Source organism: Ostrinia furnacalis, unplaced genomic scaffold (assembly GCF_004193835.3).
Source record: "Ostrinia furnacalis isolate ACB-3 unplaced genomic scaffold, ASM419383v2 OfSCF5789, whole genome shotgun sequence".
Classification (NCBI taxonomy): domain Eukaryota; kingdom Metazoa; phylum Arthropoda; class Insecta; order Lepidoptera; family Crambidae; genus Ostrinia; species Ostrinia furnacalis.
Window position 1 is genome coordinate 49451 of NW_021136028.1, and position 25900 is coordinate 75350.

General features: G+C 37.3%; 2 protein-coding genes across 7 annotated transcripts; both read left to right on the top strand.

Moving 5' to 3' along the window:
• The first annotated feature begins 145 nt into the window (after nt 1–145).
• On the top strand, nt 146–9117 carry LOC114361529 (probable 3-hydroxyacyl-CoA dehydrogenase B0272.3). 3 transcript variants are annotated; one of them, XR_003656603.1, is made up of 6 exons: nt 146–613; nt 817–1089; nt 3491–3576; nt 4735–4949; nt 6769–7271; nt 7517–7731. XR_003656603.1 is itself a non-coding variant. In XM_028316595.1 (5 exons), exons 1-5 carry the CDS (start codon nt 503–505, stop codon nt 9108–9110), a joined length of 915 nt encoding a protein of 304 aa, XP_028172396.1. In that variant the 5' UTR covers nt 146–502; the 3' UTR covers nt 9111–9117. The 3 variants fall into 3 exon arrangements, 2 of the variants coding, with proteins under 2 accessions (XP_028172396.1, XP_028172395.1); XM_028316595.1 differs by lacking the exons at nt 6769–7271; nt 7517–7731 and adding an exon at nt 8881–9117; XM_028316594.1 differs by lacking the exon at nt 7517–7731 and having other exon boundaries at nt 6769–7345.
• Nucleotides 187–22577, top strand: Ipk2 (Inositol phosphate kinase 2). 4 transcript variants are annotated; one of them, XM_028316591.1, is made up of 7 exons: nt 187–315; nt 11117–11324; nt 13739–13981; nt 15730–15918; nt 17236–17431; nt 19155–19317; nt 21976–22577. In XM_028316591.1, the coding sequence occupies exons 2-7, from the start codon at nt 11129–11131 to the stop codon at nt 22297–22299; spliced, it is 1311 nt and encodes a 436-aa protein (XP_028172392.1). In that variant the 5' UTR covers nt 187–315; nt 11117–11128; the 3' UTR covers nt 22300–22577. The 4 variants fall into 4 exon arrangements, with proteins under 4 accessions (XP_028172392.1, XP_028172391.1, XP_028172394.1 ...); XM_028316590.1 differs by lacking the exon at nt 187–315 and adding an exon at nt 10130–10233; XM_028316593.1 differs by lacking the exon at nt 187–315 and adding an exon at nt 10258–10323.
• Nucleotides 22578–25900: the final 3323 nt, after the last annotated feature.

The following is a 25900-nucleotide window of genomic DNA, read 5'->3' on the forward strand; positions in this document are numbered from 1 at the left end:
ATTTAATTCCTAATTAATAATCTACCTACTAATAATATATAGTAAATTAGATTAATTAAGGAAATAGTTGAATTAATAAAAAATTACACCTAGAGTAGAAAAAATTGCTAATACACGATACTTTTTTTTTTATTACAACTACCTGCTGTAATTTTGTAGAAGTTTTGGAACGTTTATTTATATGTCGTCCTACCGTGTGTTTTGAGCAATTTTGTAAATAATTTCATTTTTCGTTTATTCCCATTAAATTGTTTATCATTTTAATATTCTAGGTGTGTTACTCTTGCTGTGCGCAACGAAAAATGCTCACAATGTGTAAGTATTAACTAAGTTATTGAAAGCTAAGTTTTATCATCGATAGAATAATCTCCGTATAAGATAAAATTTTAACTGTAGCGCCAATTTATAACCGGATTCACGTCAGGCGGGCCGCGGGTAGTATTTGTGCCGGTCGCGAGTTACATCGTCGCGTCTTTTACTACTTTCTAACGCGTTTTGTAAAATGAATAAGTTGATCGGCGTCACACGGAACTTTTGCAGTTCCTCAACTCGGAATGCAATCAAGACGGTCACGGTGGTCGGCGGAGGCCTCATGGGGTCAGGTATCGCCCAGGTGAGTTTGTTTTGGAATTTGTCAAGATAATGCTGCCTTATCATGAACTTTGTACTGCACTGTTGATAAGGATTTTAAGATGTTACTATGTTATTTGCATTCCCCTATGTAATCTCCCAATGCAGCTACAAATATTGTGTAATTGTATTTGTCTTTTTTAAAATTTTCATGTAAAGACCAGAATCTAACATTTATTGGTACAGGTTGCAGCACAGGCCGGTCAAAATGTGACCATCGTTGACCTACAACCAGAAATCCTTGACAAAGCACAGAAGTCGATTCAAAACAACCTCGTACGAGTCGGCAAGAAGCTGTACAAGGATGACGCTTCCAAGGTGGAGGCCTTCGTGAAAGATTCCTTCGATAGAATCAAGGTCGCCACAAAGGTCGAGGATGCTGTCAACGCTGACTTAATCATTGAGGCTATTGTTGAGAAACTGGACGTTAAACAGGAGTTGTTCAACAAACTTGACCAGGTAACACATTTTTATACTTTACTTAGGGTTCAAAGGTTAATGAATGTTTAAATCATTGTTATTGAAATTCATCTACCTACATTGGCACCTACTAACTAGAAATAGAAATATAGAAAGTATTTTTCATGAAATACTTGCTTTTACATGACTACAACCAGCATTGCCAGTGTTTTTTTTCGCCAAGTCGGGACTTTGTTTCTTTTTGAGTGAAAATAGCGGGATTCTTCTGTCAGAAGCAGGACATAGTAAAAAACGTATACAGGGTGTTTCTTGTAAGGTGTCAAGCCGAAGGCAGATGATAGGTGAGGACTAGACCTATCGATTTCACCCCCATGTATGTTCTACGATTTTTCGTAGTTTAGAAGTTATCGTTAATTTTGTGATTTTTTCAAATTTCATGACCTAGTGGCTTAATTTTTTTTTTATCTTTTTTTTGGGTTGACTTTTCTCAGATTTCTTTTTTTTGACAGATTCCCTATTAGTTGCAGATATTTGAAAAAAATAATCACCTGCCTATCTTTGATGCAAGATACAAAATTTTTGCTAGAAACATAAAAAATATGCTGTTAGCAGAACATTCTAAAATTTTCAACTGAAATGTATGAGAAAAAAAAAGAATTTCCATAGGTCCAAAATAATTTTAAAAACTGCGCAGTTTTCTAAACTTTCATAATAACACAAAAAAACATGTACTTAATAGGCCATTATTTTCTGTAATCGCTCTACTAAAGTAGTAAGTCGGAGATTCCGTTACATGTTTTTGACTTTCTTAGGACTAACTAATGTTTGCAATCCACTAAGTGTACGTTACGTAGAACACGTTTAGAGACAATAACTGAACAGAACATTTTTTATCCACAACGAGGAAGCTCTTGCCCTTCATCTGACCTGATGGAAAGTTGGAAACTGCTGGATGATCAGCGAGCTTCACCCGGAATCCTAAACCACAGAGGAATTGGCTGTCCTAAATAGGTAGTCTTACCACTAGACCACAGTGGTAATTGTTACTTTACGATTAAATTTGATATACCTACCTATTAGAGTGTGAAAGGAAAGAGAAAGAGTTTGTGTGTGTGTGTGTGTGTTTGTGTGCGTGTGTGTGTGTGTATGTGTGTGTGCGCGCGCGCGTGTGTGTGTACGTGTGTGTGTGTGTCTGTGAGAGAGAGAGAGAGAGAGCGAGCGAAAAAGGGTGCAATGATTTAATTTAAAGTAAATGTTCAAAATGTCCGTCGCTGACCTGAATGCACATTCGAAAACGACGCAAAACAATTATTCGTAAATTTACAAAAGCTTCTTGCATTCTAATATGGTTTATCATCAAAATTTTCATTCCCTTTTGTATACCACATGAAGAGCAAGAGCTTCCACGTTGTGGATAAAAAAAATCTTTTCAGTTATTGTCTCTAAATGTGTTCTACATATCGTAAACTTAGGGGATTGCAAATATTACTTAGTCCTAAGAAAGTCAAAAACATGTAACGGAATCTCCGACTTACCACTTTAGTGGAGCGATTACAGAAAATAATGGCCTATTAAGTACATGTTTTTTTGTGTTATTATGAAAGTTTAGAAAACTGCGCAGTTTTTAAAATTATTTTGGACCTATGGAAATTCTTTTTTTTTCTCATACATTTCAGTTGAAAATTTTAGAATGTTCTGCTAAAAGCATATTTTTTATGTTTCTAGCAAAAATTTTGTATCTTGCATCAAAGATAGGAAGGTGATTATTTTTTTCAAATATCTGCAACTAATAGGGAATCTGTTAAAAAAAGAAATCTGAGAAAAGTCAACCCAAAAAAAAGATTAAAAAAAAATTAAGCCACTAGGTCATGAAATTTGAAAAAATCACAAAATTAACGATAACTTCTAAACTACGAAAAATCGTAGAACTTACATGGGGGTGAAATCGATAGGTCTAGTCCTCACCTATCACCTGCCTTCGGCTTGACACCTTACAAGAAACACCCTGTATAATCAAAGGTTTTCAAATATTTATCCTTTTATTTGACTTAAAATTACGTTTACGTGACCGTGGCTAGCAAAAGTAGCCATAGAAAATGTATTTTAACAAAAAAAAATATTTTAAATCAGATTTACTCTATCGTTAAATTCGTTTTTAGAATAAAAAAACAAAAAAAAACAAAAATCGAAATAAAAAAAATATTCTTTAGAATAATATGGCGTTTCAAACAATAGTCTGGTGAAGTGAGTGTCTCTCTCCGAAAAACGGGACAGAGCCTGTCCCGCGCGGGACATTTAAATTTGATTTAAAAATCGGGACGTCCCGCCAAAATCGGGACGTCTGGCAACGCTGACTACAACTCAACTTTGAAATAATGCAGATAAAGTATTACCTAACAAATAATACTATAATTAAATTAATGTTATAAAATCATTTCAGCTTGCCCCAGGGCACACCATACTTGCAACAAACACCTCCTCCATCTCAGTCAATGAGATTGCAGCCGGCATCAAGAGGAAAGACAGGTATTGTATTCATTTTACATTATTCCCTATGTGATGGCACATAACAATCATAGCGTCGTTCATATTGCAATTTGTTCAATGTCAAAAAATTCAAAAAAAATTCTAACAAAATATAAATTATTTATGGAGACTTTTATATTTATATTAAAAAGAACAAACTGCTTAGGAAACATTAGTTAAAAAACATTTTGGTGTCTTAAAAGATTTTTTCCCGTAAGTACGCTGTTTTTTTACTCTCCTGTAAACTTGTCATTTTTGACATAGAACAAATTGCAATATGAACGACGATAGTCTAATTTAAAGACTAACATTATAGAAATCTTCAATATGTTTATTAATTTAAAGTACCTTAAGTATCTAGAAAGAAATCTTATTATAAGTTTTAATTACTGTTATACCCAATTTATGACACAATCGTTATGCGCATGACCTTGAGTTTACATTCATATTGTAAAATAGATAGATAGCTGCAGCAGTACATTATAACATGCCATAAATATGACAGTCGTCATGCATATGATGAACAAATGATAAATGTTGCGTTGCCTATTATTTGTTCTCTTCTACTACTTACATATTTAGTTAATTTCGAAACTGAAACCTCTTTTAAAATAGTTGCCTGAAGAAGTACTTTGATAAAAACTCAATGTTTGTGACTGATAACATAGATAAGGCTTTTATTTATTTATGAATGTCTTAAGGGCTAAAAAGTCGATATGGCACACATGAAGATAAAGAAGATATTAAATATATCTAGATCATGAAATATGAGTACCTCAATAACAAGTTTCTACCTCAATAAACCTGACGATATTCGGCAGTTTGAGTTATAATCTTATTACCTAGCAATGAATGAACTTGGACAGTGCAGTGGTACTTAGCTATGCATATCTTTTGTATGATCAAAATCAAAAATATTTATTCAATTTAGACCACAATTGGCACTTATGAACATCAAAATGAAAAAGGTAGCCCTTATGAGGCACTTTACATGTCTCCTTATCTTTTGGACCCTACCATGTATCTGTGAAAATCAATTAAACTAATAATTGCCAATGCAACCATTCAATCCAATTGAGTGCCTTTGCAATATCCAAAATTATTAAATGTTCTTAGTATTTAGTTCTCAGTTTCAAACCAAATATCCTTTCATTGCAGATACGGCGGCCTCCACTTCTTCAACCCAGTGCCAGTGATGCGTTTGCTTGAAGTGATCAAGGGCGAGCAGATGTCTGAGGAGACGTACCAGGCCATGCTGGCGTGGGGCGCGAGCATCGGGAAGACTTGCATCACCTGCAAGGACACGCCCGGCTTCGTGGTGAACAGATTGCTCGGCCCGTATAGCGCGGAGGCCATCCGGCTGTATGAGAGAGGTCAGTCATCATCATCATCATCATTTCAGCCACAGGACGTCCACTGCTGAACATAGGCCTTCCCCAATGCTTTCCATGTTGATCGATTGGTAGTGGCCTGCGTCCAGCGCTTCCCTGCTACCTTTGCGATGTCGTCGGTCCACCTTGTAGGTGGACGTCCCACGCTGCGTTTTCCGGTACGCGGCCTCCATTCCAGAACCTTTCTGCCCCATCGGCCGTCAGTTCTGCGTACTATGTGCCCTGCCCATTGCCACTTCAGCTTGCTAATACGTCGGGCTATGTCAGCGACTTTGGTTCGTTTACGGATCTCCTCATTTCTGATTCGATCTCGCAAAGAAACACCAAGCATAGCCCTCTCCATAGCACGCTGTGCAACTTTGAGCTTCTGTATAAGGCCTGTAATGAGAGGCCACGTTTCCGAGCCATAAGTTATCACTGGTAACACACATTGGTTATACACTCTAGTCTTCAGGCTTTTGAACAATTAAGAGAGGTCAGTACTTTTGAACAATTAATAGTGTACAGCATGTTAAAAAATTCATTGCTTTTCGACCCTGTAAGTGAATAAAGTTCAAATTATGGTGGCAATGTATTCGCCAGAGCCAGAGTAAATACAAATGAGTAGGTCATCTTCATAGAAACGCACCGAGCGCGGTTTGTATGTGAGCGCGCCCATACGTATACGGCGCGCACGCACACACTGACAAAATTCGGCGCAACACCCCGCTAATCTACGCTAAATTACAAACCGCGCTCGGCGTTTGTATGAAGATGACCTACTCATTTGTATTTACTCTGCCAGAGCCCTTTAAAGGCTTTTCAAGCAAGCATTCTTCATCCTCCATAAAGGATATTGTACCTACAGAAATACACAATATTATATTCATCAAAGCAAATCGTTTTTATGCAATACATGAGCAAATTGCATTATGCATGTTTTATCAGTAATCCGGGAGTCAAGATATACAAGTTCTGCTTAGTTTGGGAGTTTTTCATTTTCATAACCAATATTAGAAAAATGTACGGAGCCATAGATATCGAGTCACTTTTTGAAAAATCCTGAAAAAAAGGTGGCTGTTTAATTTCCATCTGTTGTACTCTTTAATTTTGGACTTGAAAAGAGTGGGATGCGTATGGATGGTGTTGGTTTCATTTGCTCTGGGTCTGAAAAATTTTACCTGTAAGTACATTACTCTTACATTTGTCTCTTTCTTGCTTTTATTTATGTATATCTGTTTGTATTTTGACATGTTGATTTCATACTTATTTTGTCTTGCGCTCAAACACACTTACATAATATTACTTATTGTGCTTTAAAATATAGGGTGTAGTGGCACATTGGCTTATTTTGGTTCAAGTCAGTTTCACCATCATCATCATCATTGATATGAATTTACTCACTTAAGCTTCTAATTATATTAAGCTAACTATTATATAAGACAAATACTGCTAGTATTAATCCTTCAAGCTCCGCGAATCTAGACACAATAGATAAATAATCAATTGTTATGACATTAATTAAAGCCGTCTGGGACTCAATCGGTTAAGTAGCACTTAAAAGCTGTGGATGTCGTAAAAGGCGTCTAAAAAAAAAAAAAAAAAAGTTCCTACTTATTTGATTTTTAGCGTATAGAGTTGCATCTCAAACTAATCTAAAAAGAAATGCTCCGCTTCTACAGTAGAGAATTTAAAAATTAGAGAACTTTATGGCCTTATGAAAAAAAAGTGGTGGTTTTGTCAAGTTTAGGTACACATTTCATATTATGTTCCTTCTATTTATAATCCACATATTGATAATAATCACAGCTCTTTTTTCCAGGTGACGCCAGCAAAGAAGACATCGACATCGGCATGAAGTTAGGTGCGGGCTACCCCATGGGCCCCTTCGAGTTGGCCGACTATACCGGCTTAGACACCAACAAATACGTCTTGGAGGTCATGTATAAGTTGACCAAGAACCCGGTGTTTGAGCCCATCCCGTTGCTTGACAAGATGGTGGCCGAGGGCAAACTGGGCATCAAGAGTGGAGAAGGGTTCTATAAGTACAACAAGAAGTCTAAGATTTAATGGGTTACTTTTGAATTTCCTTTATTGTCAGAAATCCCGATTTAAACACAAGCATAGATACAAACTTTGAATCTATTCTTATGTAGATTCATAATTGAGTCTCTTTTCATTCTGGCATGATTCTCAAACATATTACGGGCCTATACTCCATTTTTGCATTTTTTTATTACAGCGATTCTGGATTATACAGAGTTTAAAAGCGAATCTGCTTGCAGTATTTGCCCGAGGGTCGATTCTATTCTCTTGTTATATGTTACTAGCTTTCCGCCCGCGGCTTCGCCCGCGTGGAATTTAGTCTGTCACAGAAAAAGTTTATCGCGCGCGTCCCTGTTTCAAAAACCGGGATAAAAACTATCCTATGTTCTTTCCCGGGACTCAAACTATCTCTATGCCAAATTTCATCAAAATCGGTTGCGAGGTTTAAGCGGGAAAGCGTAACAGACAGACAGACAGACAGACAGACAGACAGAGTTACTTTCGCATTTATAATATTAGTTGGGATATTGTCTATTATCATATTACATCAGACTTTTTCTATAATATAATGTTGTTTAGCATATTAGCATTTATTCAAGGTAAATGGTATTATGTTTTTGCAATGTATTTTTATATAAATATTTAATATTGAACATGACAGACTGTTTTCGAATTGTATTTATAGTAAAATAAGTAAACTGTTTTTATTTATCAATTAAAGTAATAAGGTGCACACTTGTTTACAAAATAAAGGTTTCTTTTGGTATATAATGGGTTTTAATTTTATTAATTCCTTGTGAATACTGTTTATTGTATTGTATTTACTGTTGTACAGAATTTGCAGAAAATAATTGTACAAAGTAAAGTTTATGATACGTATGTAATGTAATGATAAAGTTTATCAATAAAAAACAGCCATAAAAATATATAAAGTTATCTTTCTTATCGTTTGCAAGTAAATTAATTTTTTACGATTTCTAAATGCATAAATCTAGATCTTAGTAAGTAGTTTATACATATTATTACATCTAATGCCAAATTAAGCAGGGCTTGTATACTACAGTACTCACAAATAATTATTATTGTAATACCTGTATTATCACATTCTAACACTTATATTACTATTATGGAAGCAATAAACGTATTGAGTATACACCTCAGATCAATTATATTGTTAATGCACACTAATGTTTGTATGGGGCTATGGTTGAACCCGCGACTTCTGAAATGTAATGTTGCAGGCAATAATATACACAGGAAAACGATTTTTTTATATTGCTAAAGTGCGCATAGTGTCATAAAGGTGTAACTAATTTAATCCGATAAAAATAATAAAATAAGATAATTATCGAAGCGATTACTTTTATCGATTATTACGTAAATTGCCGTGATATTGAACATCGTCAAGTTCAGTTTGACGATTAGATTGTTAACTATTTTTGGTAAGCACAATATCAATCATAATTATGATGAATGAAAGTATGGTCGAAGGCATGTCAAGATACACACTGACTGGCAGCTTTAAGTGGTTTTATTAAGTGCTCTTTTGCAATAAAAAATGATTTATGGAATGTCTACATTACTAATTCTTTTCAAGTTGCATTTAGGTAATTGCAATTTTTAGGTATTATGTAGTTGTTTTCTGTGGTAGAATTTGAAACAACAAAGCCGGGTCTCCAGCGCATGTTTTGCACTACACAATCAACAAAAATATTCAACATTTTTTGTAGACAATTTTGTTGAATGTTGAGATATTTTTGTTGATTGTGTAGGGCAAAATACGCACTGGAGACCCGGGTTAAAGCAGCTATGTTAGTGCATGCAAAAACATAAGTACTGTTATTGCTATTAAAAATATGACCAAATTACATAAATTAATATTTTTCAGGAGACGCATCTGCCCAGGACATAGACATAGCTATGAAGCTTGGAGCAGGCTATCCCATGGGACCCCTGGAGCTATCCGACTACACAGGCCTGGACACCAAGAAGTTTGTCCTAGGGACCATATACAAGAAGACTAGCAACCCAGTGTTCAGGCCCATACCTCTGTTGGACAAGTTGGTCGAAGAGGGAAAGCTTGGGAGAAAAACTGGGGAGGGGTTCTATAAATATTAATTATACTTGTAAATAAATTACCTACTCGAATCAAAATAGTATTTTTTATTTAATGGTTATACTTATTTCCTATCTTACCTACCAACTCGTATGTAACACTTTTTAGTTTGATGCCGTACAAAACTAAAGAATCACTATACAGAAATTGGTACGTCACAATTTAGGCGGGTTTATCGTTGGGAAGAGATCTCTCCAGAATATGTAAATGAATCGATTTAGTGTCCAAAGAAGATCGATGATTTAGTTAACTTTACCGCTGCAATGGTGGACTTCTAGAAACTGGGAACATTTTCATTCAGAAACTAAGTTCAATATTATAAACCTGTCCAGTTGTATTAGTAAGAATTACAAATCAATCTGTGCTTCATGTACTACATAACTGATGATTAAACGTACAAGTATTCACATTAAAACAAGGATTAAAAATTGGATTATCTTTTAAGCCTAGTGCTTAAATTTGATTTAACTCCGATAAATGAAGGCCGACTGGTGGTTTTCATACCGGACTACAAAGCCAGCTACGGTTGAGGGGATCGAATCCCAACGGGGGCAATGCAGATGCTAGTCGCTATAATAAAGCCGGAAATATACGCTTATGTGTATGTATGTTAAATGTTAATTCATTTGTATCCTTATCCGGTATTTAGTCGAAACTATTGACTATTATTTTTGTTGCAAAAAAACTATCTATTTCAATCGAATATGATGTTTGTGTGTTTTGTTTACTTTCTTTCTTAAAATAATAATAATAATAATAAATAATAATAATAAAATCTTTATTTAAGCAAGACAGATTTACAAAAAACGGAATGAAAAGAATCACATCTTCCTTTTTTGTTGATAGGCAAGTCTTTGAGATTTCGATAATGGTTAAGTTAAACATTTAGGTACAAACCCAAAGTAATTCTACGAACGAAAAGAACAAACTCTTAGTTCGGCCCTGTGCACATTTATTTATCTTCAGTGCGAATATCGTAGCTTAAAAGTATATTGTTTGATAAAGACAAGTCAATCTTGATTTATGTATTGATTAGATAAATCCCGTTTTTCTATTACATTCGTATTGTGCTAGCATCGCATCGCCCGCGGTATAAGTGCCAAGATTTCTCTGCGTAATTTTCAAGTACGTTTTCAAATAATTAATTTTTGTAACTACCCACATTTTCGCAGTCTCAGTGTGTCATGTCGGATCGAATTGATTGTGATTGGAAGTGTGAGAATAAATTTGTATTTTCGTGATTGCATGTGTTTATATCGAGTGTTGATAAGAGATAAGCGAAGGAGTGACTTGTGTCTTAATAAATGCTATTGGTTTCCCGTATACGAATGTAAAATGTGATGTGATAGGAAGTTTAGTGACGGTCACTTTTTACTATTTATTACGAATCGAGGTCACGGTAGGTGCTCACATTGAGATGTCCTCCGATATCTTATTATTACTTTAATAATTATAACCGGTTGTGGAATTGGTATTATTTATAAAATATGTGTCGGTCGGCTCCAAACAAAAGTGGTGTAAAAGCAAGCAAATTGTAATGACTCATTTCTTGGTGTAAATTATTTTACGGACGCATTAAATGTATGGAAGGTAGGAAAGGAATTTAGAAAAAAATGTTACTTATTTCTTAGTTTTGGTTTTGTTCGTTAAAACTTCGTAGGTATTCAAGACTATATTTTATTTGTGTTCGAATCGTACCTAGCTTTAAAATTTTTTCTACATTCCTAATTTTGCTCAAGCTCTGACACTAGATAGAAAAGATGTGTGTGATGTTTAGTTACATTCAGGTGTGATATGAAAAGTAACAAGTGAACGTATATTTTAAAGACTGTAAACCCTTGAAAAGGAGGCTGACAAGAGTGACTGAGTTTTTTGCGCTGCTTCTTCTCAGCACTGGCCCATTTATTGTCCCGAAGCAGTGGTGGGGTTAATACTGGGACGTGTAAAAGTGCTTTTTAAAAGCCCATTTGCAAAAATGAATGAGTTTTATGCGTTTTTTCTCCACCAGGTCTCAAACTAAATGAGTGATGAACCGGCCAAGCAGTCACGCCCGCTGCGTCGGCAGCGCTCCATCTACCAAGTGCACTACGCGCTCCCTCGAAGGACTACTGAGGACATGGCCACTCCTCTGCTGACACCGTGCGGGAGTCTCGCACTCCAGGCTTTCGGGCTGCAAGTCGCGGGACATAGGAAGAGCGAGGACACTAAGTTCACAGGTGAGGTTATGAGTGACCCATTGTCCTAGGTGAGCGACGGGACGTTACATGAAGGGACGCAATATGACGCTATGCGACGTGATTCGACCATTGCTCTCGCGACGTGTGGCCTACCTACGCGACTACGTAGGCACTACTGTTTTTTTCGCGTTCGGTTGCTGCGTTTGTCGTTCACCCAGGACAACGGGTGATGAACCAACCAAGTATAGTCGTGCTCCATCTACCAACCCAAGTAGCATTTTACTCCATTTAAGAGTTCACATTTAGTTCCAATGTGTACTTAAAGCATTAGTACAGTTCACTCGTGATGTATAAGCTGTATTATTGCAATTAATTACACCTATACCTGTCTAAGGGACTTATAGGAGTGTAGACTAGTGTAGAGTTATACTTTTATACGATTGTTGGTGTTATAATACTCTAACAACTATCCTTTAGTCAGCCGTCTGACTAAGAGCATTATAGGAGGGTAGAGATACGGCAACCGCTGTTTAACGGCCTACTTGTACGATGTTATAGAGCTAGCATTTTAATAGAACACACGTGGTCATTTATAAAGCCAAAGGCTGTTATGTTTACTTGTTTTAGACTGTTATACAGCTAGTAGCTGTAGTAGGACTTGTTTGTGATAATTAAAATAACCTTTTTTTACTATCTGTACAAAAGTGTTTCAATGGTTCGCATGTACACTGTAGGCTGTTAAAAGGACTATATGTGTTGTCCATTAACATCAATAGCAGTTTATTTGTCCACAAGTACTACTCTTATTTGCTTTAAGCTGAACACGAATGTGAATGTGATATTCTATTACACATTTCCCCAAGCCTGTTTTTAGTTGTTCATGGTGGTTCTGTACATGATGCAGAGGAAAATATTATGCCTGAACCTGAAATTTCCCTTCAAAATATACCAGATATCAGAGTGTGATGATTGCAGTTCTTGTGATAGTGAATACCATTTTGATTTGGACAATTATTTAACCTTTCGAAAAAAAAAATAAGAACATGGGCTATTGAAAATCGTATTCCTCATTCCGCTTTGAATAAATTGTCAAGCATAATAAACGAATTTAAACCGGGAACACTACCGTCTGATGCTTTAGGTATTCATACTTGACTATTAGTACCTGGGCTAGGCGATTTAACGGACATTAATAATTTTTATTGCGGATCTCTAAAATTTCAGTATTTGAAAGAATTAAAGATACACAATTGACCTGAACTAGGTACATCTTAAAGCTGTACATAAGTTCACATTAGAATAAATTTATAGACATTAGCGCTGTAGTGGTACAAATGTGGAACTTCATATAGATAACAGCATTCTAACAGAACACATGTGAACCTAATATACGCTCACCGCATTAAATTGGAGTTATAACAGTTCACATAGCCGTATTTCATTTCCACCATTTTGTTCTACATAACCTAAAATATTTACCAAATAAATCTCCAAAATTAATGCAGATTTATCACAAAATTCGCAGATAGAGCGATTGAGTTTTGGTTTCATGTTATAATTAATTACCGTAATATAATTATAATGCCAATCCAATATCAAAAACTGAAAATTGTAGATTTCCTCTCAACCAGTTTTAAATATTTTAAAATGAATATCGCGTTTTTACAGAGGCGCGTAAATATTTTAGCTGTAAATATGTATACATTTCACGATAAAGTTGCATTCCCAATGGCATTAACATTATTAAGATAATTTAAAACCCGTGTTATTATTTGCATAAATGATTATCCGCCCGAGTTGTTTCCCTCTTGGCACTCACGTACAAATACCAAACTAATATTAAAATGTGGAAATAATTTAAGACACTCGTGAACTTTAGGTAGCATTGGAGTACTTTTGTCGGACTTTATAACTTTGAAAGCTGTGCATTTAGTCACTTGTTACTCTTTATTACACTCACGTACGTTGTATGGTTCACACTGCGTCCCATATAGTGCCGTAAGTCAGCCTTAAGTCCGATGTTACTACTTAAACTGCTATTATAATGCTATTATACTGCTAATGTACAGCCATAGTGAACTTAAGGCTGTCTAATTTGTGCCCAAACTGGTTCTATAAAAGCATTATAGCAAGCTATACAGCTCGTATACAGCTGACATACACAGCTTGTGGAGTACATGTGAACGACTAGTGAACTCTTAAATGGAGTAAAATGCTACTTGGGAAGTGCACTACGCGCTCCCTCGAAGGACAAAATTTTTACAAAATTCAACCCCTAAGGGGGTAAAACGGGGGTTGGAAGTTTCCACGCGTACGAAGTCGCTTGAATACAAATGAATGTCAATGCTATCAAGAGTTGATCAAACAGTTCGTTTTTATAAAACTCCTGAAATTAAACAACACAAAATTCCTATTCCTAAAACAATAGATTGAACATGCTCAACCACTTCTAGGGCTCCTCCAATGCAACGGAACAGTTCTCAAGCCCATCTTGAAAGAGTCGCAGAAGCGCGAGGTGGAGTTCTACACGAGGATCAAGGCTTCCTCCGACCCTGAGCTGGTGGAGCTGCGCAGCTTCGTGCCCAAGTACTACGGCTGCAGGAAGTTCACGTATAGAGGCTTCGAGCAGGACTATATCATCCTGGAGGACCTCACGCAGAGGATGCTGGAACAGTGCGTCATGGATGTTAAGATTGGTAAGTGATTGATGACTTATTGTTTAGCTGCTTCTGTAGTTTGGTGGTAAAATCACCTCAATCCCAGAGGTACCGGGTTCCATGTGGCAGTAGCGGATTTACAGATTTGCCGCCCGTGGGTTGTGGGGGGGTGTTGGATCTCATTCAAAGTCAAAGTCAAAATTTCTTTATTTGTTTAGACTAATAAATAGTTCTTACAAATCGTCATTTTGCTCTTAAGGAGCCTCTACATGTCTCAATCTTTTTTTTTTTAAATTTTAATTTTAATTTTATCTTCTGAAATCAAGTAACCTTCCTCTGAAATCTTCCGACCCTAGGACGCTGCTGTCCCAAGGCCGCGGCCTATACAGCCTATTGACAAATCATTATTTCCACTTCTCTTCTCTACTCCGCTCCACGTCGCCACCGCTGTTAAATTCTATAGACATATTATTTGACAGCCCGATATGTCTCCGCTCCGCTCCGCTTTGGTGGAAATCGGGTCTAAGGGAAAAAATAAAATGAAAATCAGGCCTCCCCAATTTGACAGGCTAGCGGGTAGCCCGAATTTCTCCAAATGCTTCTGGTTAACTAAAACACGTGTCCTCTTGTAGTAAAAACTACATTACCTGATGATTATTATTTACCTTTAACTAGAAATTATGCTAACTATACCTTGATTTTTTAGAATCCAGCAGAGATGTAAACAAACACTTTCATACACAATTACACCATAATCACTTACGTGTTCATAATATCATACACACTATATAACAAGCCCATGAAACCAACTTTATTTTCACGTTTATACAAGTTTGAAATCAATCTTTGAAACAAATTATTTTAGCAAAATACGTGGACGATGAAAATTTGTGACATTGTCAAATTGACTTGACGTTTAAAATCATGTGTTATCTCCATTTTGTCTATGACTTGTCTCTGACACATCAGTGCCGTAACCTGTGAGTCATAGACAATAATCTGTAAATTTAATCGATATTATTTTAAGCATTCACTTATTCCGATTACTGATTAATTTTAAATAAAAAATATACGATACTTTGCTTAGTTTTCCAGCGATAACTTCGACAATATTGGAGATAACGTAAATTTATTTTTCTACTTTTAGTGTTTACTTTTTCGGAGTCAGTTTAATTTTTAGTCGGTTTTATTTAAACGAAATTATTTTACTTTTTTATGCAATTATGCTTACGTATTGTTCCATTGTTTATTTTTAAGAAAATAAAAAACTTCTTTCAATGAGGGTTTTCGCGATTGAAAAATCCGCCAGATGGCAATACGTAGACGCGAGGTCCAAATGCTGCATGATTGGTTATTTTTGACATGACATTGACAGATATGTCAAAATCCACCAATCACGCAGCAAGCAACAGCAAGCAACAGAAGTTTAATAACTTTACGGATATCATTGATTGTTTTACTGTCCAGTGTGCTTTTTGATTACATCTGTGCATACAGTTTGTTTCCTGTTCTCGAAAATTTGATAATCAGTTCACATTCAATGTTGCGACTTTGTTGCATATTTTTAGTATTTTGACGATCACCCGGCGATGATACGCAAGTACTACAACATTTCACTTCGCGATTAACGAGAGGTTTTGTCGCATCACTAGTTCACAGACTAAAAATATTTTTATGTCAGTTGGCCATATTTGATGACATTTCTGCTGATTTCTAAAAAATTAGACTGTACATTTAGATGCTACATTGTCGTTCGTACTTACATTATTCTTTATTCCGATTTCCAGGCAAAAGAACCTGGGACCCGCTCGCCTCGGAACAAAAGATCAAGTCCGAGCAGAGCAAGTACGCCGCGTGCAAGCAGCAGTTCGGCTTCTGCATCCCCGGCTACCAGGTGCACAAGCTGGCGTCCGGCAAGCTGCTCAAGTTCGGCAAGGACTACGGCAAGAAGCTGCACGGACGCATGGTGAGAGAGGGTGAGACGCATTTTTGAGGGGATATGTACGGGGAATAGACAGTTTGACACCATACCCCAATGATTCGAAACCACAACTTTTAAAAAGACCCTTCATTCTGGTCTTAAAAACTTAATTAATTTTAAATTACATATAAATTACGATTACGGTTCGCATTGTAATTGAAAAAAGTAGTTTAATTGAGTTGACAAAATAGTGACGTCACTTGCTTGTAGTGCCATAGAAAATTTATGGGAGAGTTTCGTTTTGACAGTTTTAAAAAGTACGTCAATTGACTGGTGGTGTCAACATGTCTATTGTGTTATAGATCGTTTCATCCACGAAGACGCGCCCCACCATTCATCCGCTAATGTTTGAGTGTTATCGGTACACGCTAAATCATCCATGAGCGCACACGCACACCATAGTAATGATGCTCGGATTGCTCGGATCAAACTCCCCGCACCCCGCGCTTCACGAGACCAATTAGTGGGGCGTGTCTTCGTGGATGAATCAATCTATATCTTTGTCTATGTCTGTAAAACAACTTGGTACAGTCAGCGTCTAATAGTTCGCGATACTCAAAGTAGCCAAAAAGTACGCAACACATCTGTTAGAATTGGAATAAGGTTATGTTATGAACTATTTGACACTGACTGTACCAAGGAAAAGTTACACTTTTCACAGATACAATTTCGAAATCGCTTCACGTTGTGACACGTTACTACACGTACAAAAGAACTCCGAAACGAAGTAATTTCAAGTTTTGTGTCGAAAGCTCATAAATTAAATTCTGCATGCTAATTAATTAGTAAACTGTTACAATTTTTATGTTATTTTATTCGCCACTCGCGAGTGAGAGGACTTACTGTGGCGCCACCTGGTGGTCATTGAAACGGTGGGAGGACGTGTTGTAAACCTTCATTTAGTGCCCTCTATTTACTTATGAGCAACTGTTTGTAAAGCGCCATCTATGAGCTTTTTCCTTTCTTACTGAACTACCGGGACTTGGGACAAACTTGCAATGAGCCATAGATGGCGCTACATCTGTGCGTGCTGCTTTTTATCTATCGATGCGCACTCTGCCATTACTTCAAGACACTGCATCTACTGCGTGTGAAAATACAAATACCAACAAACAACGTCTCCTAAGATTTCCAACAGGGCGATTTAGCGCTGCGGCTGTGTTAGTTCCTGTCACTTTAGTATACGACAATACAGCAGTTGTTAGAAGACAGTTTATCGCAAAACATTCGTGGTGAATTTGCCCTCCTGGACAAGGCCTTGAGACATGATTCGACGGGTATTGTGGGACTAATACAAAATGTAATTTTCCAGCCATCCGTAACTACCTGAACGGCATCGGAGCGCCGCTGTGCCGCGCGCTCATACTTCAGTTCCTGACTGAGCTATGGAAGATACAGAAGTGGGCGCGAAGGCAGACGTCTGTGAGATTGTTCTCAACGTCGTTACTGTTGGTGTATGACGCGACTAGACTTCGGGAGTGCTGTGGGGAAACTGACGACACGCTCGTGTGAGTATTAACACTAAATTCCTCTGCAGGGCTAGATTTTTCAGCTGCGAAGGATACAGAAATGGACGCAGACATACAGGTCCTTTTGTGGAGGATACAGAAGTGGAAGTGAGCGTGAAGATAGACGGCCGTGAGATTGTTCTCAAGCAGTAGATACTTCTGCTTGTGTATGATGTGACATATTGTTTATATTTATTTATGTTAAGACATACCCGTTTCGTATTCTTTATTTTTTTTTAAATTTTACACTAATAGTCATGTACGACCCCTCGAGCTAAGCTTCCTGTATGATTGTGTTACGAGTGGGTTTACCACAATGGTTCAGTGGCAACGAAATTCAAAGTCCAACCTTCAGTAAGTCTGGAATCGTCTCTCTGACACCGATATCACTGGGCTAATATTGTTATCTGATTTAGGCTATGTTCACATGTAACGCGCGTTAACGCGGAATATTCAGGTCAACGCGGAATTAAATTTATAAAGAGTTCACATGACAAGCGCTAACGCGCGTTGCGAGGAGCTCGTCAGTCTGTTTGATAGAGCTTAGAAAATGGACGTGGAAGAAGCTATTGCGATGGAAGTGCGCGTCAACGCGCGATCGCCTGCGTCTAGACTTTTCCTCTGAGCGCCGCGTCAACGCTCGCTAACGCGCGTTAAAATTTTGCCATCTGAACATAGCCTTTGTCCAGCAAGTATAGTTGCATTGATATTACACCGGTCAACAAAACAAAAATTTTTTTTTGCGCATGGATTTTACTTATTATACAGGGTGTTAGGTAAATGGGTATATGAGCCAACACTAGTCCATGTTAACATATGCATATAAATGGTATAGTGAAGTCAGAAAATTGATATCATCATTTTAATTATTTTAATTTTCATACAAATCTAAATTTAAAATTTTTATTTTGTATGAACATTTAAAAAAATTTAAAAAAACATTAAAAAAACATTTAAAAAAATCTAAATTTAAAATTTTTATTTTGTATGAACATTTAAAAAATTAAAATGATGATATCAAATTTCTGACTTCACCATACCATTTATATGCATATGTTAACATGGGCTAGTGTCGGCTCATATACCCATTTACCTAACACCCTGTATAAGCAAATTTATATGAAAAAGTGCGATTACAAATCGAAAATATTTGCTTTTTAAAGAGTTATAGCGATTTGAATTTTCCATATTCATAGTAGAATGTCTCTAAAGATGCACGTCACATTCTCATTGGGATATATTTATAGATAATTATGGGGGCTTATTCGCAAGAACAAGAGGCACGCTTTCATCAAAATATAGTGGGATTTGAGAGACGACGTTACCAAGGCCAGTATACTGAAAGCATGATAGGGTTAGATTTTTATGATAAAAATCTTTTATGGAACGTGACAGGAAATTAGAACTTTGCATTTTTAATAAATATTTGGACTCTATTTTAAATTTTCTCTTGTGAGAATGAATCTAAATGGATGTTTGGTATTTTTTAATAATTAGAAAGAATGAAAGAAAGAACGAAAAAAAAATTGGCAACAAATTAAATCATCTCTATGTTCATGTTTCATACATTCATTGATATGAATTTTTCTATTTTTTACACATAAAAGCAAATTCAGAAAAAAATTCTGTTGTTATTCTTATTTCTAGGTATTAAAGCAATAAAAATAAGCTATGCATAACCCGTGCGCAAAAATGCTGTAGACAGTTGTTATCTTCCCCTCAGGTCGCGCGCGTCATGCCGGCCGCCCCTGCCGCGTCGGCGGCGCTCCATCCACTCTCTGCACGCGGGCGCGGGAGGCGGCGGCCTGCGCGGGCAGCTGTCGGCGCGCGGGCCGGTGTACAAGGCACTCGCCGCCGTGCCGCTCAGCCCTATGGCCGCCGCGCAGGTAACATACCGATTTCATTAAAGGCCCATTCACACATATCAGTGAAGTGACCTGCAAGCTTTCAAGAGGAGAGCGTATCTTCACCTTAAAGGCCGGCAACGCACCTGTGACGCCCCTGGGTCTGGCGACGGTAATCACTTACCATCAGGTGATCCGTCTGCTCGTTTGCCTCCTGTCACATAAAAAAAGTCACAGTTCTGAGCCCCGATTACGGTAACTTTTAACGTCTACAATCCAGACACGCTTCTCGATTCTGCGATACAGGGTGGATAAAAATCACGATTTTTTTATTTTAATCAAAAAAATCAGATTTTTTTAAAAAATCACGATTTTTTTGATTAATTTGATTTTTTTGATTTTTATTAGGTTCTGCGATCATTTCTTTAGTTTTTCTTACGGAATACATTTTTATTTACGTAGAATTGATGTATGGAGCAGGCAACACCGCCAAAAAAAATTAATTATGTAGTTATCTGAAAAATCGCAAATGTGATTATATGGAAAAATTAAATTTTTCAGATTCTCCATACAAAACGACAATTTCATACATTAACACCTAATATTAACATTGTTTTCGAACATTACAGTTGATTAATATTAACTCCCAGCCTTTCATTAAGTCCATTTTCGGTCATTGATTTAAATCAATTATTTTTATTAAAAAAATCATGTAATAAAAATCGTGATTTAAATCAACTTGATTTAAATCATGCAACCCTGCTGCGATACGATTGGTCGTTAAACAGCGTACGTCAGCTGTTTTGACCAATCGTATCGCAGAATCGAGAAGCGTCTCTGGATTGTAGACGTTAAAAGTTACCGTAATCGGGGCTCAGGCTCAGTACCGGCACAGTGCGAAATATTCTTTCATACAGTTTCTATGAACGCATCCCCATTTGTCAGTGTCAGTGCCGACACCGGCAATCACGGACGTATTCGTTGACGACGATATTTTTTGTCGGATCACGGACGCCGCCGCGGCATCAAAAACAAAATAACTTACTTCATAGTTTCTGAACAAGAATATTGAAACAGCTCTCTGACATTTTAAAATATTCAAAATATTTCACTGACGCAACACTGTAGCACTGGTACTGAACTGAGCGGACACTGTGACGGAACTGTGGCTTCACTGATATGTGTGAATCGAGCTTAAGGCTGATTTCACAGCTGACCGGGAGGCCCGTACTGGCAGACCGTGTGCCGAAGGCCCCGTACGGTTCACGCCCGCAGCGCTCTGAAACGTGGGTTCATTTAGTACGAAACGATTGCTTTGTACGGGCTCTCCCCGGAGCGGATCGCGTGCGCACCAATCCGCGTCGCTGTGAAACCATGTTCTAGCTCCTCATGTGTGCTCCCGCTTCGGGCGCCCGTAGTAACAGCCCGTACGGGTCTCCCAGACAGCTGTGAAATCAGCCTAAGAACTTTTTGCAACTAGGGGCTGTTCCAAACCAACACACGTTTAGCGCTATCTCTATAAACAGTTTGTAAAGCGCCATCTATGGTTCTTGTTACTTTCTTACCGAAGCCTAAGAACTTTTTGCAACTATAGTCTTTTTCACGTAAGATGATCCGTATGACACTTCAAGGTTATCCATATTACGCATACTACATATGCAGAATATTTTTGAAAAAATATTTGTATTTTATTAGGAATATAATAAAAAAAAAATTAACGACTTGTCTTGAAATATTATAGTAAAATCTGAGTCTATTGATTATATTTAAATTAAATACGATGTAAAAATATTTTTTATTTAATGTACGCAATGTGTGAAACGGAATAGATTTAGTGCTGGGGATTTCTTGTTTAATAAAAATCATTTCCGCGGTTCATTAATCGATTGCAGTGAATACTTAGTTATTAAAAACATCCCAAAAATCAACTATATTTTTCGATTATTGACTTTAATAAACGCATTGAAAATAAATTAATAGTTTTTAATTTAAAGAAACAGAACCAGTACTTTTTAGGAATCGTTTTTTTGAACAAGAACCATGAAATTTGAATATTATCAATAAAAAATTGTTACAATAATATTTGTAATTAAAAAAAAAAACATGTTTTTTGTTAAATAACACCAATACAAAATATTTCTCTAAAAGTAGGTTTCACTACCTCTTCGAAAAAAATCGATAGATAAATCGCTATGGTTTAGTTATGTGACATCTCTAAATCTTTCAAACTCGAAACGTCATACGGATCATCTTATGTGAAAAAGACTATAGGGGCTGTTCCAAACCAACACAAATGTTTAGCGCCATCTCTATAACAGTTTGTAAAGCGCCATCTATGGTTCTTGTTACTTTCTTACCGAAGCCTAAGAACTTTTTGCAACTAGGGGCTGTTCCAAACCAACACAAATGTTTAGCGCCATCTCTATAAACAGTTTGTAAAGCGTCATCTATGGTTCTTCTTACTTTCTTACCGAACTGTAGTTAGTTCGAGTTACGAACTAATTCATATAATGAATCATAGATGACGCTACACACTACGTCCGTGCTGCTTGCACGACCATTTTTACATTCCCTTTTGAACCACCGTCTGTAAAACTACACAAATAGTCGCTACACAATCATTTGTACGGAAATAACACTGAATTCCCGTCGTGCCACACTGCTGCTGTCTTTATTAACTTTATTCACATCTCTCCTCAGGCCACCTTCGCCCCGCCTCCCGCCATCAAGTCGTCCTGGACCGAAGCTCTCGACAAACTCAACACAAACCATTCCTTCGAGCACAACTACGAAGACAAACTCTCCAAGATCAAGATGAACTACCGCGCAATGCTGGACGAGCTGTCCAGCGACGAGCCCAATCCCCACCCGTGGGGCACCGTGAAGATCATAGACTTCGCCCACGCCTTCTTCAACGACGAAGAAGACGAATGCGCCGTCGATGAAAACTTTAGACAAGGCATCGACAGTTTTGTCGAGATTTTCGAAGATTTCCTCAAGGAGACCGAAGATCAGCTTTCTTGACCTGACGATACCGACTCAATGGGAGCAGCAAAATAAGGCTAAATTCCAAGATATGTTTTGACAACTAATTTGGCTTCAAAATAGGTTTTTAACTAACAAATTAGGCACTACCTCCATAAAAAGTCTAGGAATTTAGATTTTTTTAATTCGGATTTTATTGCTCAATGTTGGTACTGGTGATTAGATCACTTGTTAGGTAGTGCAGATCCTATTATTTAAGTTATAAGTGATATGTAAGTTCCAGTTAAATTGTTTGATAAAACGTTCTGTTAAAACAAGTTTATTTTTTTGGATTAAAACTATTTCTTGCCCTTACGTATGAGGGCTGCCGTATTTAGTTCGCTAGTTGGCGCTACTGACGGGTGACAATCTTACACTACAGTGTACAGTGGCTCCATCCTGGTGATATTGTTTTCCTACCGTTGCAACAGGTGGCGCCACTGTCTTATCATGACAGGGCCGCACAGTGGCGCCACCTAGTGAGATTGTTTTCTTGCCGTTACAACAGGTGGCGCCACCTAGTGAGATTGTTTTCCTACCGTTACAACAGGTGGCGCCACCTGGTGAGATTGGTTTCCTACCATTGTTACAACAGGTGGCGCCACTGTCTTACCATGACAGGGCCGCACAGTGGCGCCACCTAGTGAGATTGTTTTCCTGCCGTTACAACAGGTGGCGCCACTGTCTTATCATGACAGGGCCGCACAGTGGCGCCACCTAGTGAGATTGTTTTCCTACCATTACCACGAGTGGCGCCACTGTCTTAATATGACAGGGTCGCACAGTGGCGTCACCTAGTGAGATTGTTTTCCTACCGTTACAACAGGTGGCGCCACTGTCTTACCATGACAGGGCAGCACAGTGGCGCCACCTAGTGAGATTGTTTTCCTACCGTTACCACGAGTGGCGCCACTGTCTTACCATGACAGGGCCGCACAGTGGCGCCACCTAGAAAGATTGTTTTCCTACCGTTACCACGAGTGGCGCCACTGTCTTAATATGACAGGGTCGCAACGGTAGGAAAACTATCACCAGGATGGCACCACTGTGCACTGTAGTGTAACATTATTTCAAATTAAAAAATAAGTTGATAGTTTTAATCCAAAATATCGACTTATTTTTACAAAACATTAAAATACATTGATCATCAATTTAACTGGAACTTAAAACTTAAATACTAGGATATGACCTACCTAACAAGTGATCTGATCACCAAACCAACATTGAGCACCACGAAGTGGCGCCACTTTCGTAGCGTAACAAGGCCGCACAGTGGCGCCACCTGGTGAGCTATGTGCCAAAGTAATCAAGTCTTATAAGATACAGTAAATATTCGCGATGGAAGTATTTCATGTATAAAGTAATATAATATTATGTACTTATAATATGTAGTTTTAATTCTAAAATAACTACAAAATTTCGCTTTCGCATTATAAATATTTTATTTCGAAATCAGCCAAAATTACTTCCCAAATAAAAATTATCTATAAACTTAAATACCATCTAATATGAAAATCAAATGTTACATCCGGTCGAGCAAGCTGCTGTTAGTGGCTCGAGTCGCGCAATAAAAGTTCTTCAAACATGGACTTTGCAACGCGCTTGGGTCGAGTTTCGCTAGAACTTTTAATGTTACACAAGCTATACTTTTTACCTAAACAATAATACGCTACTAACATTCGAAAACGTTAAAATAATAGCTCCAAACAGATACAGCCACCTTAGTTATCAAGCTCAAAATGATTATAAAAAGAAACTAAAAGACTAGGACAGCGACTCTACGCTTTACACACGAATTTTAGTAGATGCATTATTAACACTATAATTATTTGTTACTTCTAACTAATCCTTGCATACTTAACACGTAAATAATCTTTTGCACCAGCTATCACATTGTGGATAGATAAGATTATTTCAACGAGTGTCACGCCACAGTCAAAGGGAAAGGGACAACACACTAAATGATTTCGCACCCATAAAAATAACGGTTCAAATCACTAATCTAAACACCGCTTTAATCTCCTTTCAAACCAAATTAAAATGTATTCTTGATGAGAGATACTTGAGCGACGTTTTAGAATATGAACCTTATGCGTGCCAAATCAAATTGAGATGACTTACTGCTCGATTTCACTGTGGTGTGTCACTTCACGTGAAACATGAACATTTTCGGAACTCGTGAACATTACACACTATGCTTCAACATTTGTATACAATATTTATAATCAATGATAAATGTATTGGAACGCTTAATAATGAGTATGTACGACTTAAAGATTTACATTTAAATTGAAAAAGTATAGCAGGTGTAGATGTCGCTGGACGTTTGACGGCAATATTCCGGCGCCGGGCGGCGGCCTTTGGCCGGGGACGAGGCAGTGGCGCCCGGGCATTTGAGACTAACGATACGAAAATAATACATATTGAAATCTATGGCAGTCGTCAAGGAAATACAGACCATAAACAATTTATTTTATTTTTGTCAGTTAGTCAAAATCAAAAGAATATGCCAAAATGAAAATATTAAGGTCCTAAATCAAAACAATCTATCCATACCAGTCAAAAAATTGGTGGTCAAGCCATTGTATGTCCTTGATGGCTACTATTCATTGTTCACAGACTGTGGCCCATTCACCCCATAGTAACTTAAAAATAAAAAAACTTAAATTTTTTGCGTCCAAAAAATAAATTCTTTTCAACAGTTACTGCTACGTCCAATTGCAAAAAATGCAAACCACTACCTACAAAATAATAAGAATTAAAATGAAATAAATATTGAATAATTGCATAAATTGTAATTCAATTCATAATAACTTGGCTTGCATTTTTTGCACAGTGCGGTCATAGATTATTGACTGAATGGACAAAAGTCTATTGTTTATGTTTGCTGTCTATGCCCGTGCGCCAGCGCACGTCGATTGTCAACAAAGGCTCAATGAACATGTTCTAATATTACACAGTTTAGGCCGATTCCAACAGTCATTGGCATGGTCAGTACAAACATTCATTTGATTCGAGGACGAAAATTCCTACTAGCGACTTTGTGCAACAGACGATAGTGTTATTTATCTTTCCCATCTTTATGATATTGAATATACATACAACAATACATCTGGCACACTACAATTGAAGTAATTTCAGACAATTGACGTAAATTACAACAACCAACTCGTGGACAATCACAGGGCGACAAAATTGACTGCTGAAATACCGGCCGAGGTCAAAATAATGTTATTGACATTTTATTCTACAAAAAAGCGTAAGTTTTATACAACGATACATGCTCTGTGGGGTCCACTAAGTAAAACGCATGCTCAATAACATAATAGCGTGGTGTTATCTCGCATGCTAGCTAGCATGCTTCAGGGAGGTTTGCAGTGGGCACTTTCTCGCCATGCAATTGTCCACGGTTCAACTACCCTCTGTGCTGACCACACCACAATATTATTACATAAATTATTTATAATTTTCTTACAAAAACAACTTTAACATCCAAAGCTATGTGCCCACAAGAATTTGCGTGTAATTTACACTACAAAACATTCTCTAACAAACATTTTAAACAATTTCAGTGTGTTATTTCATGCGAGGATACGCAGTT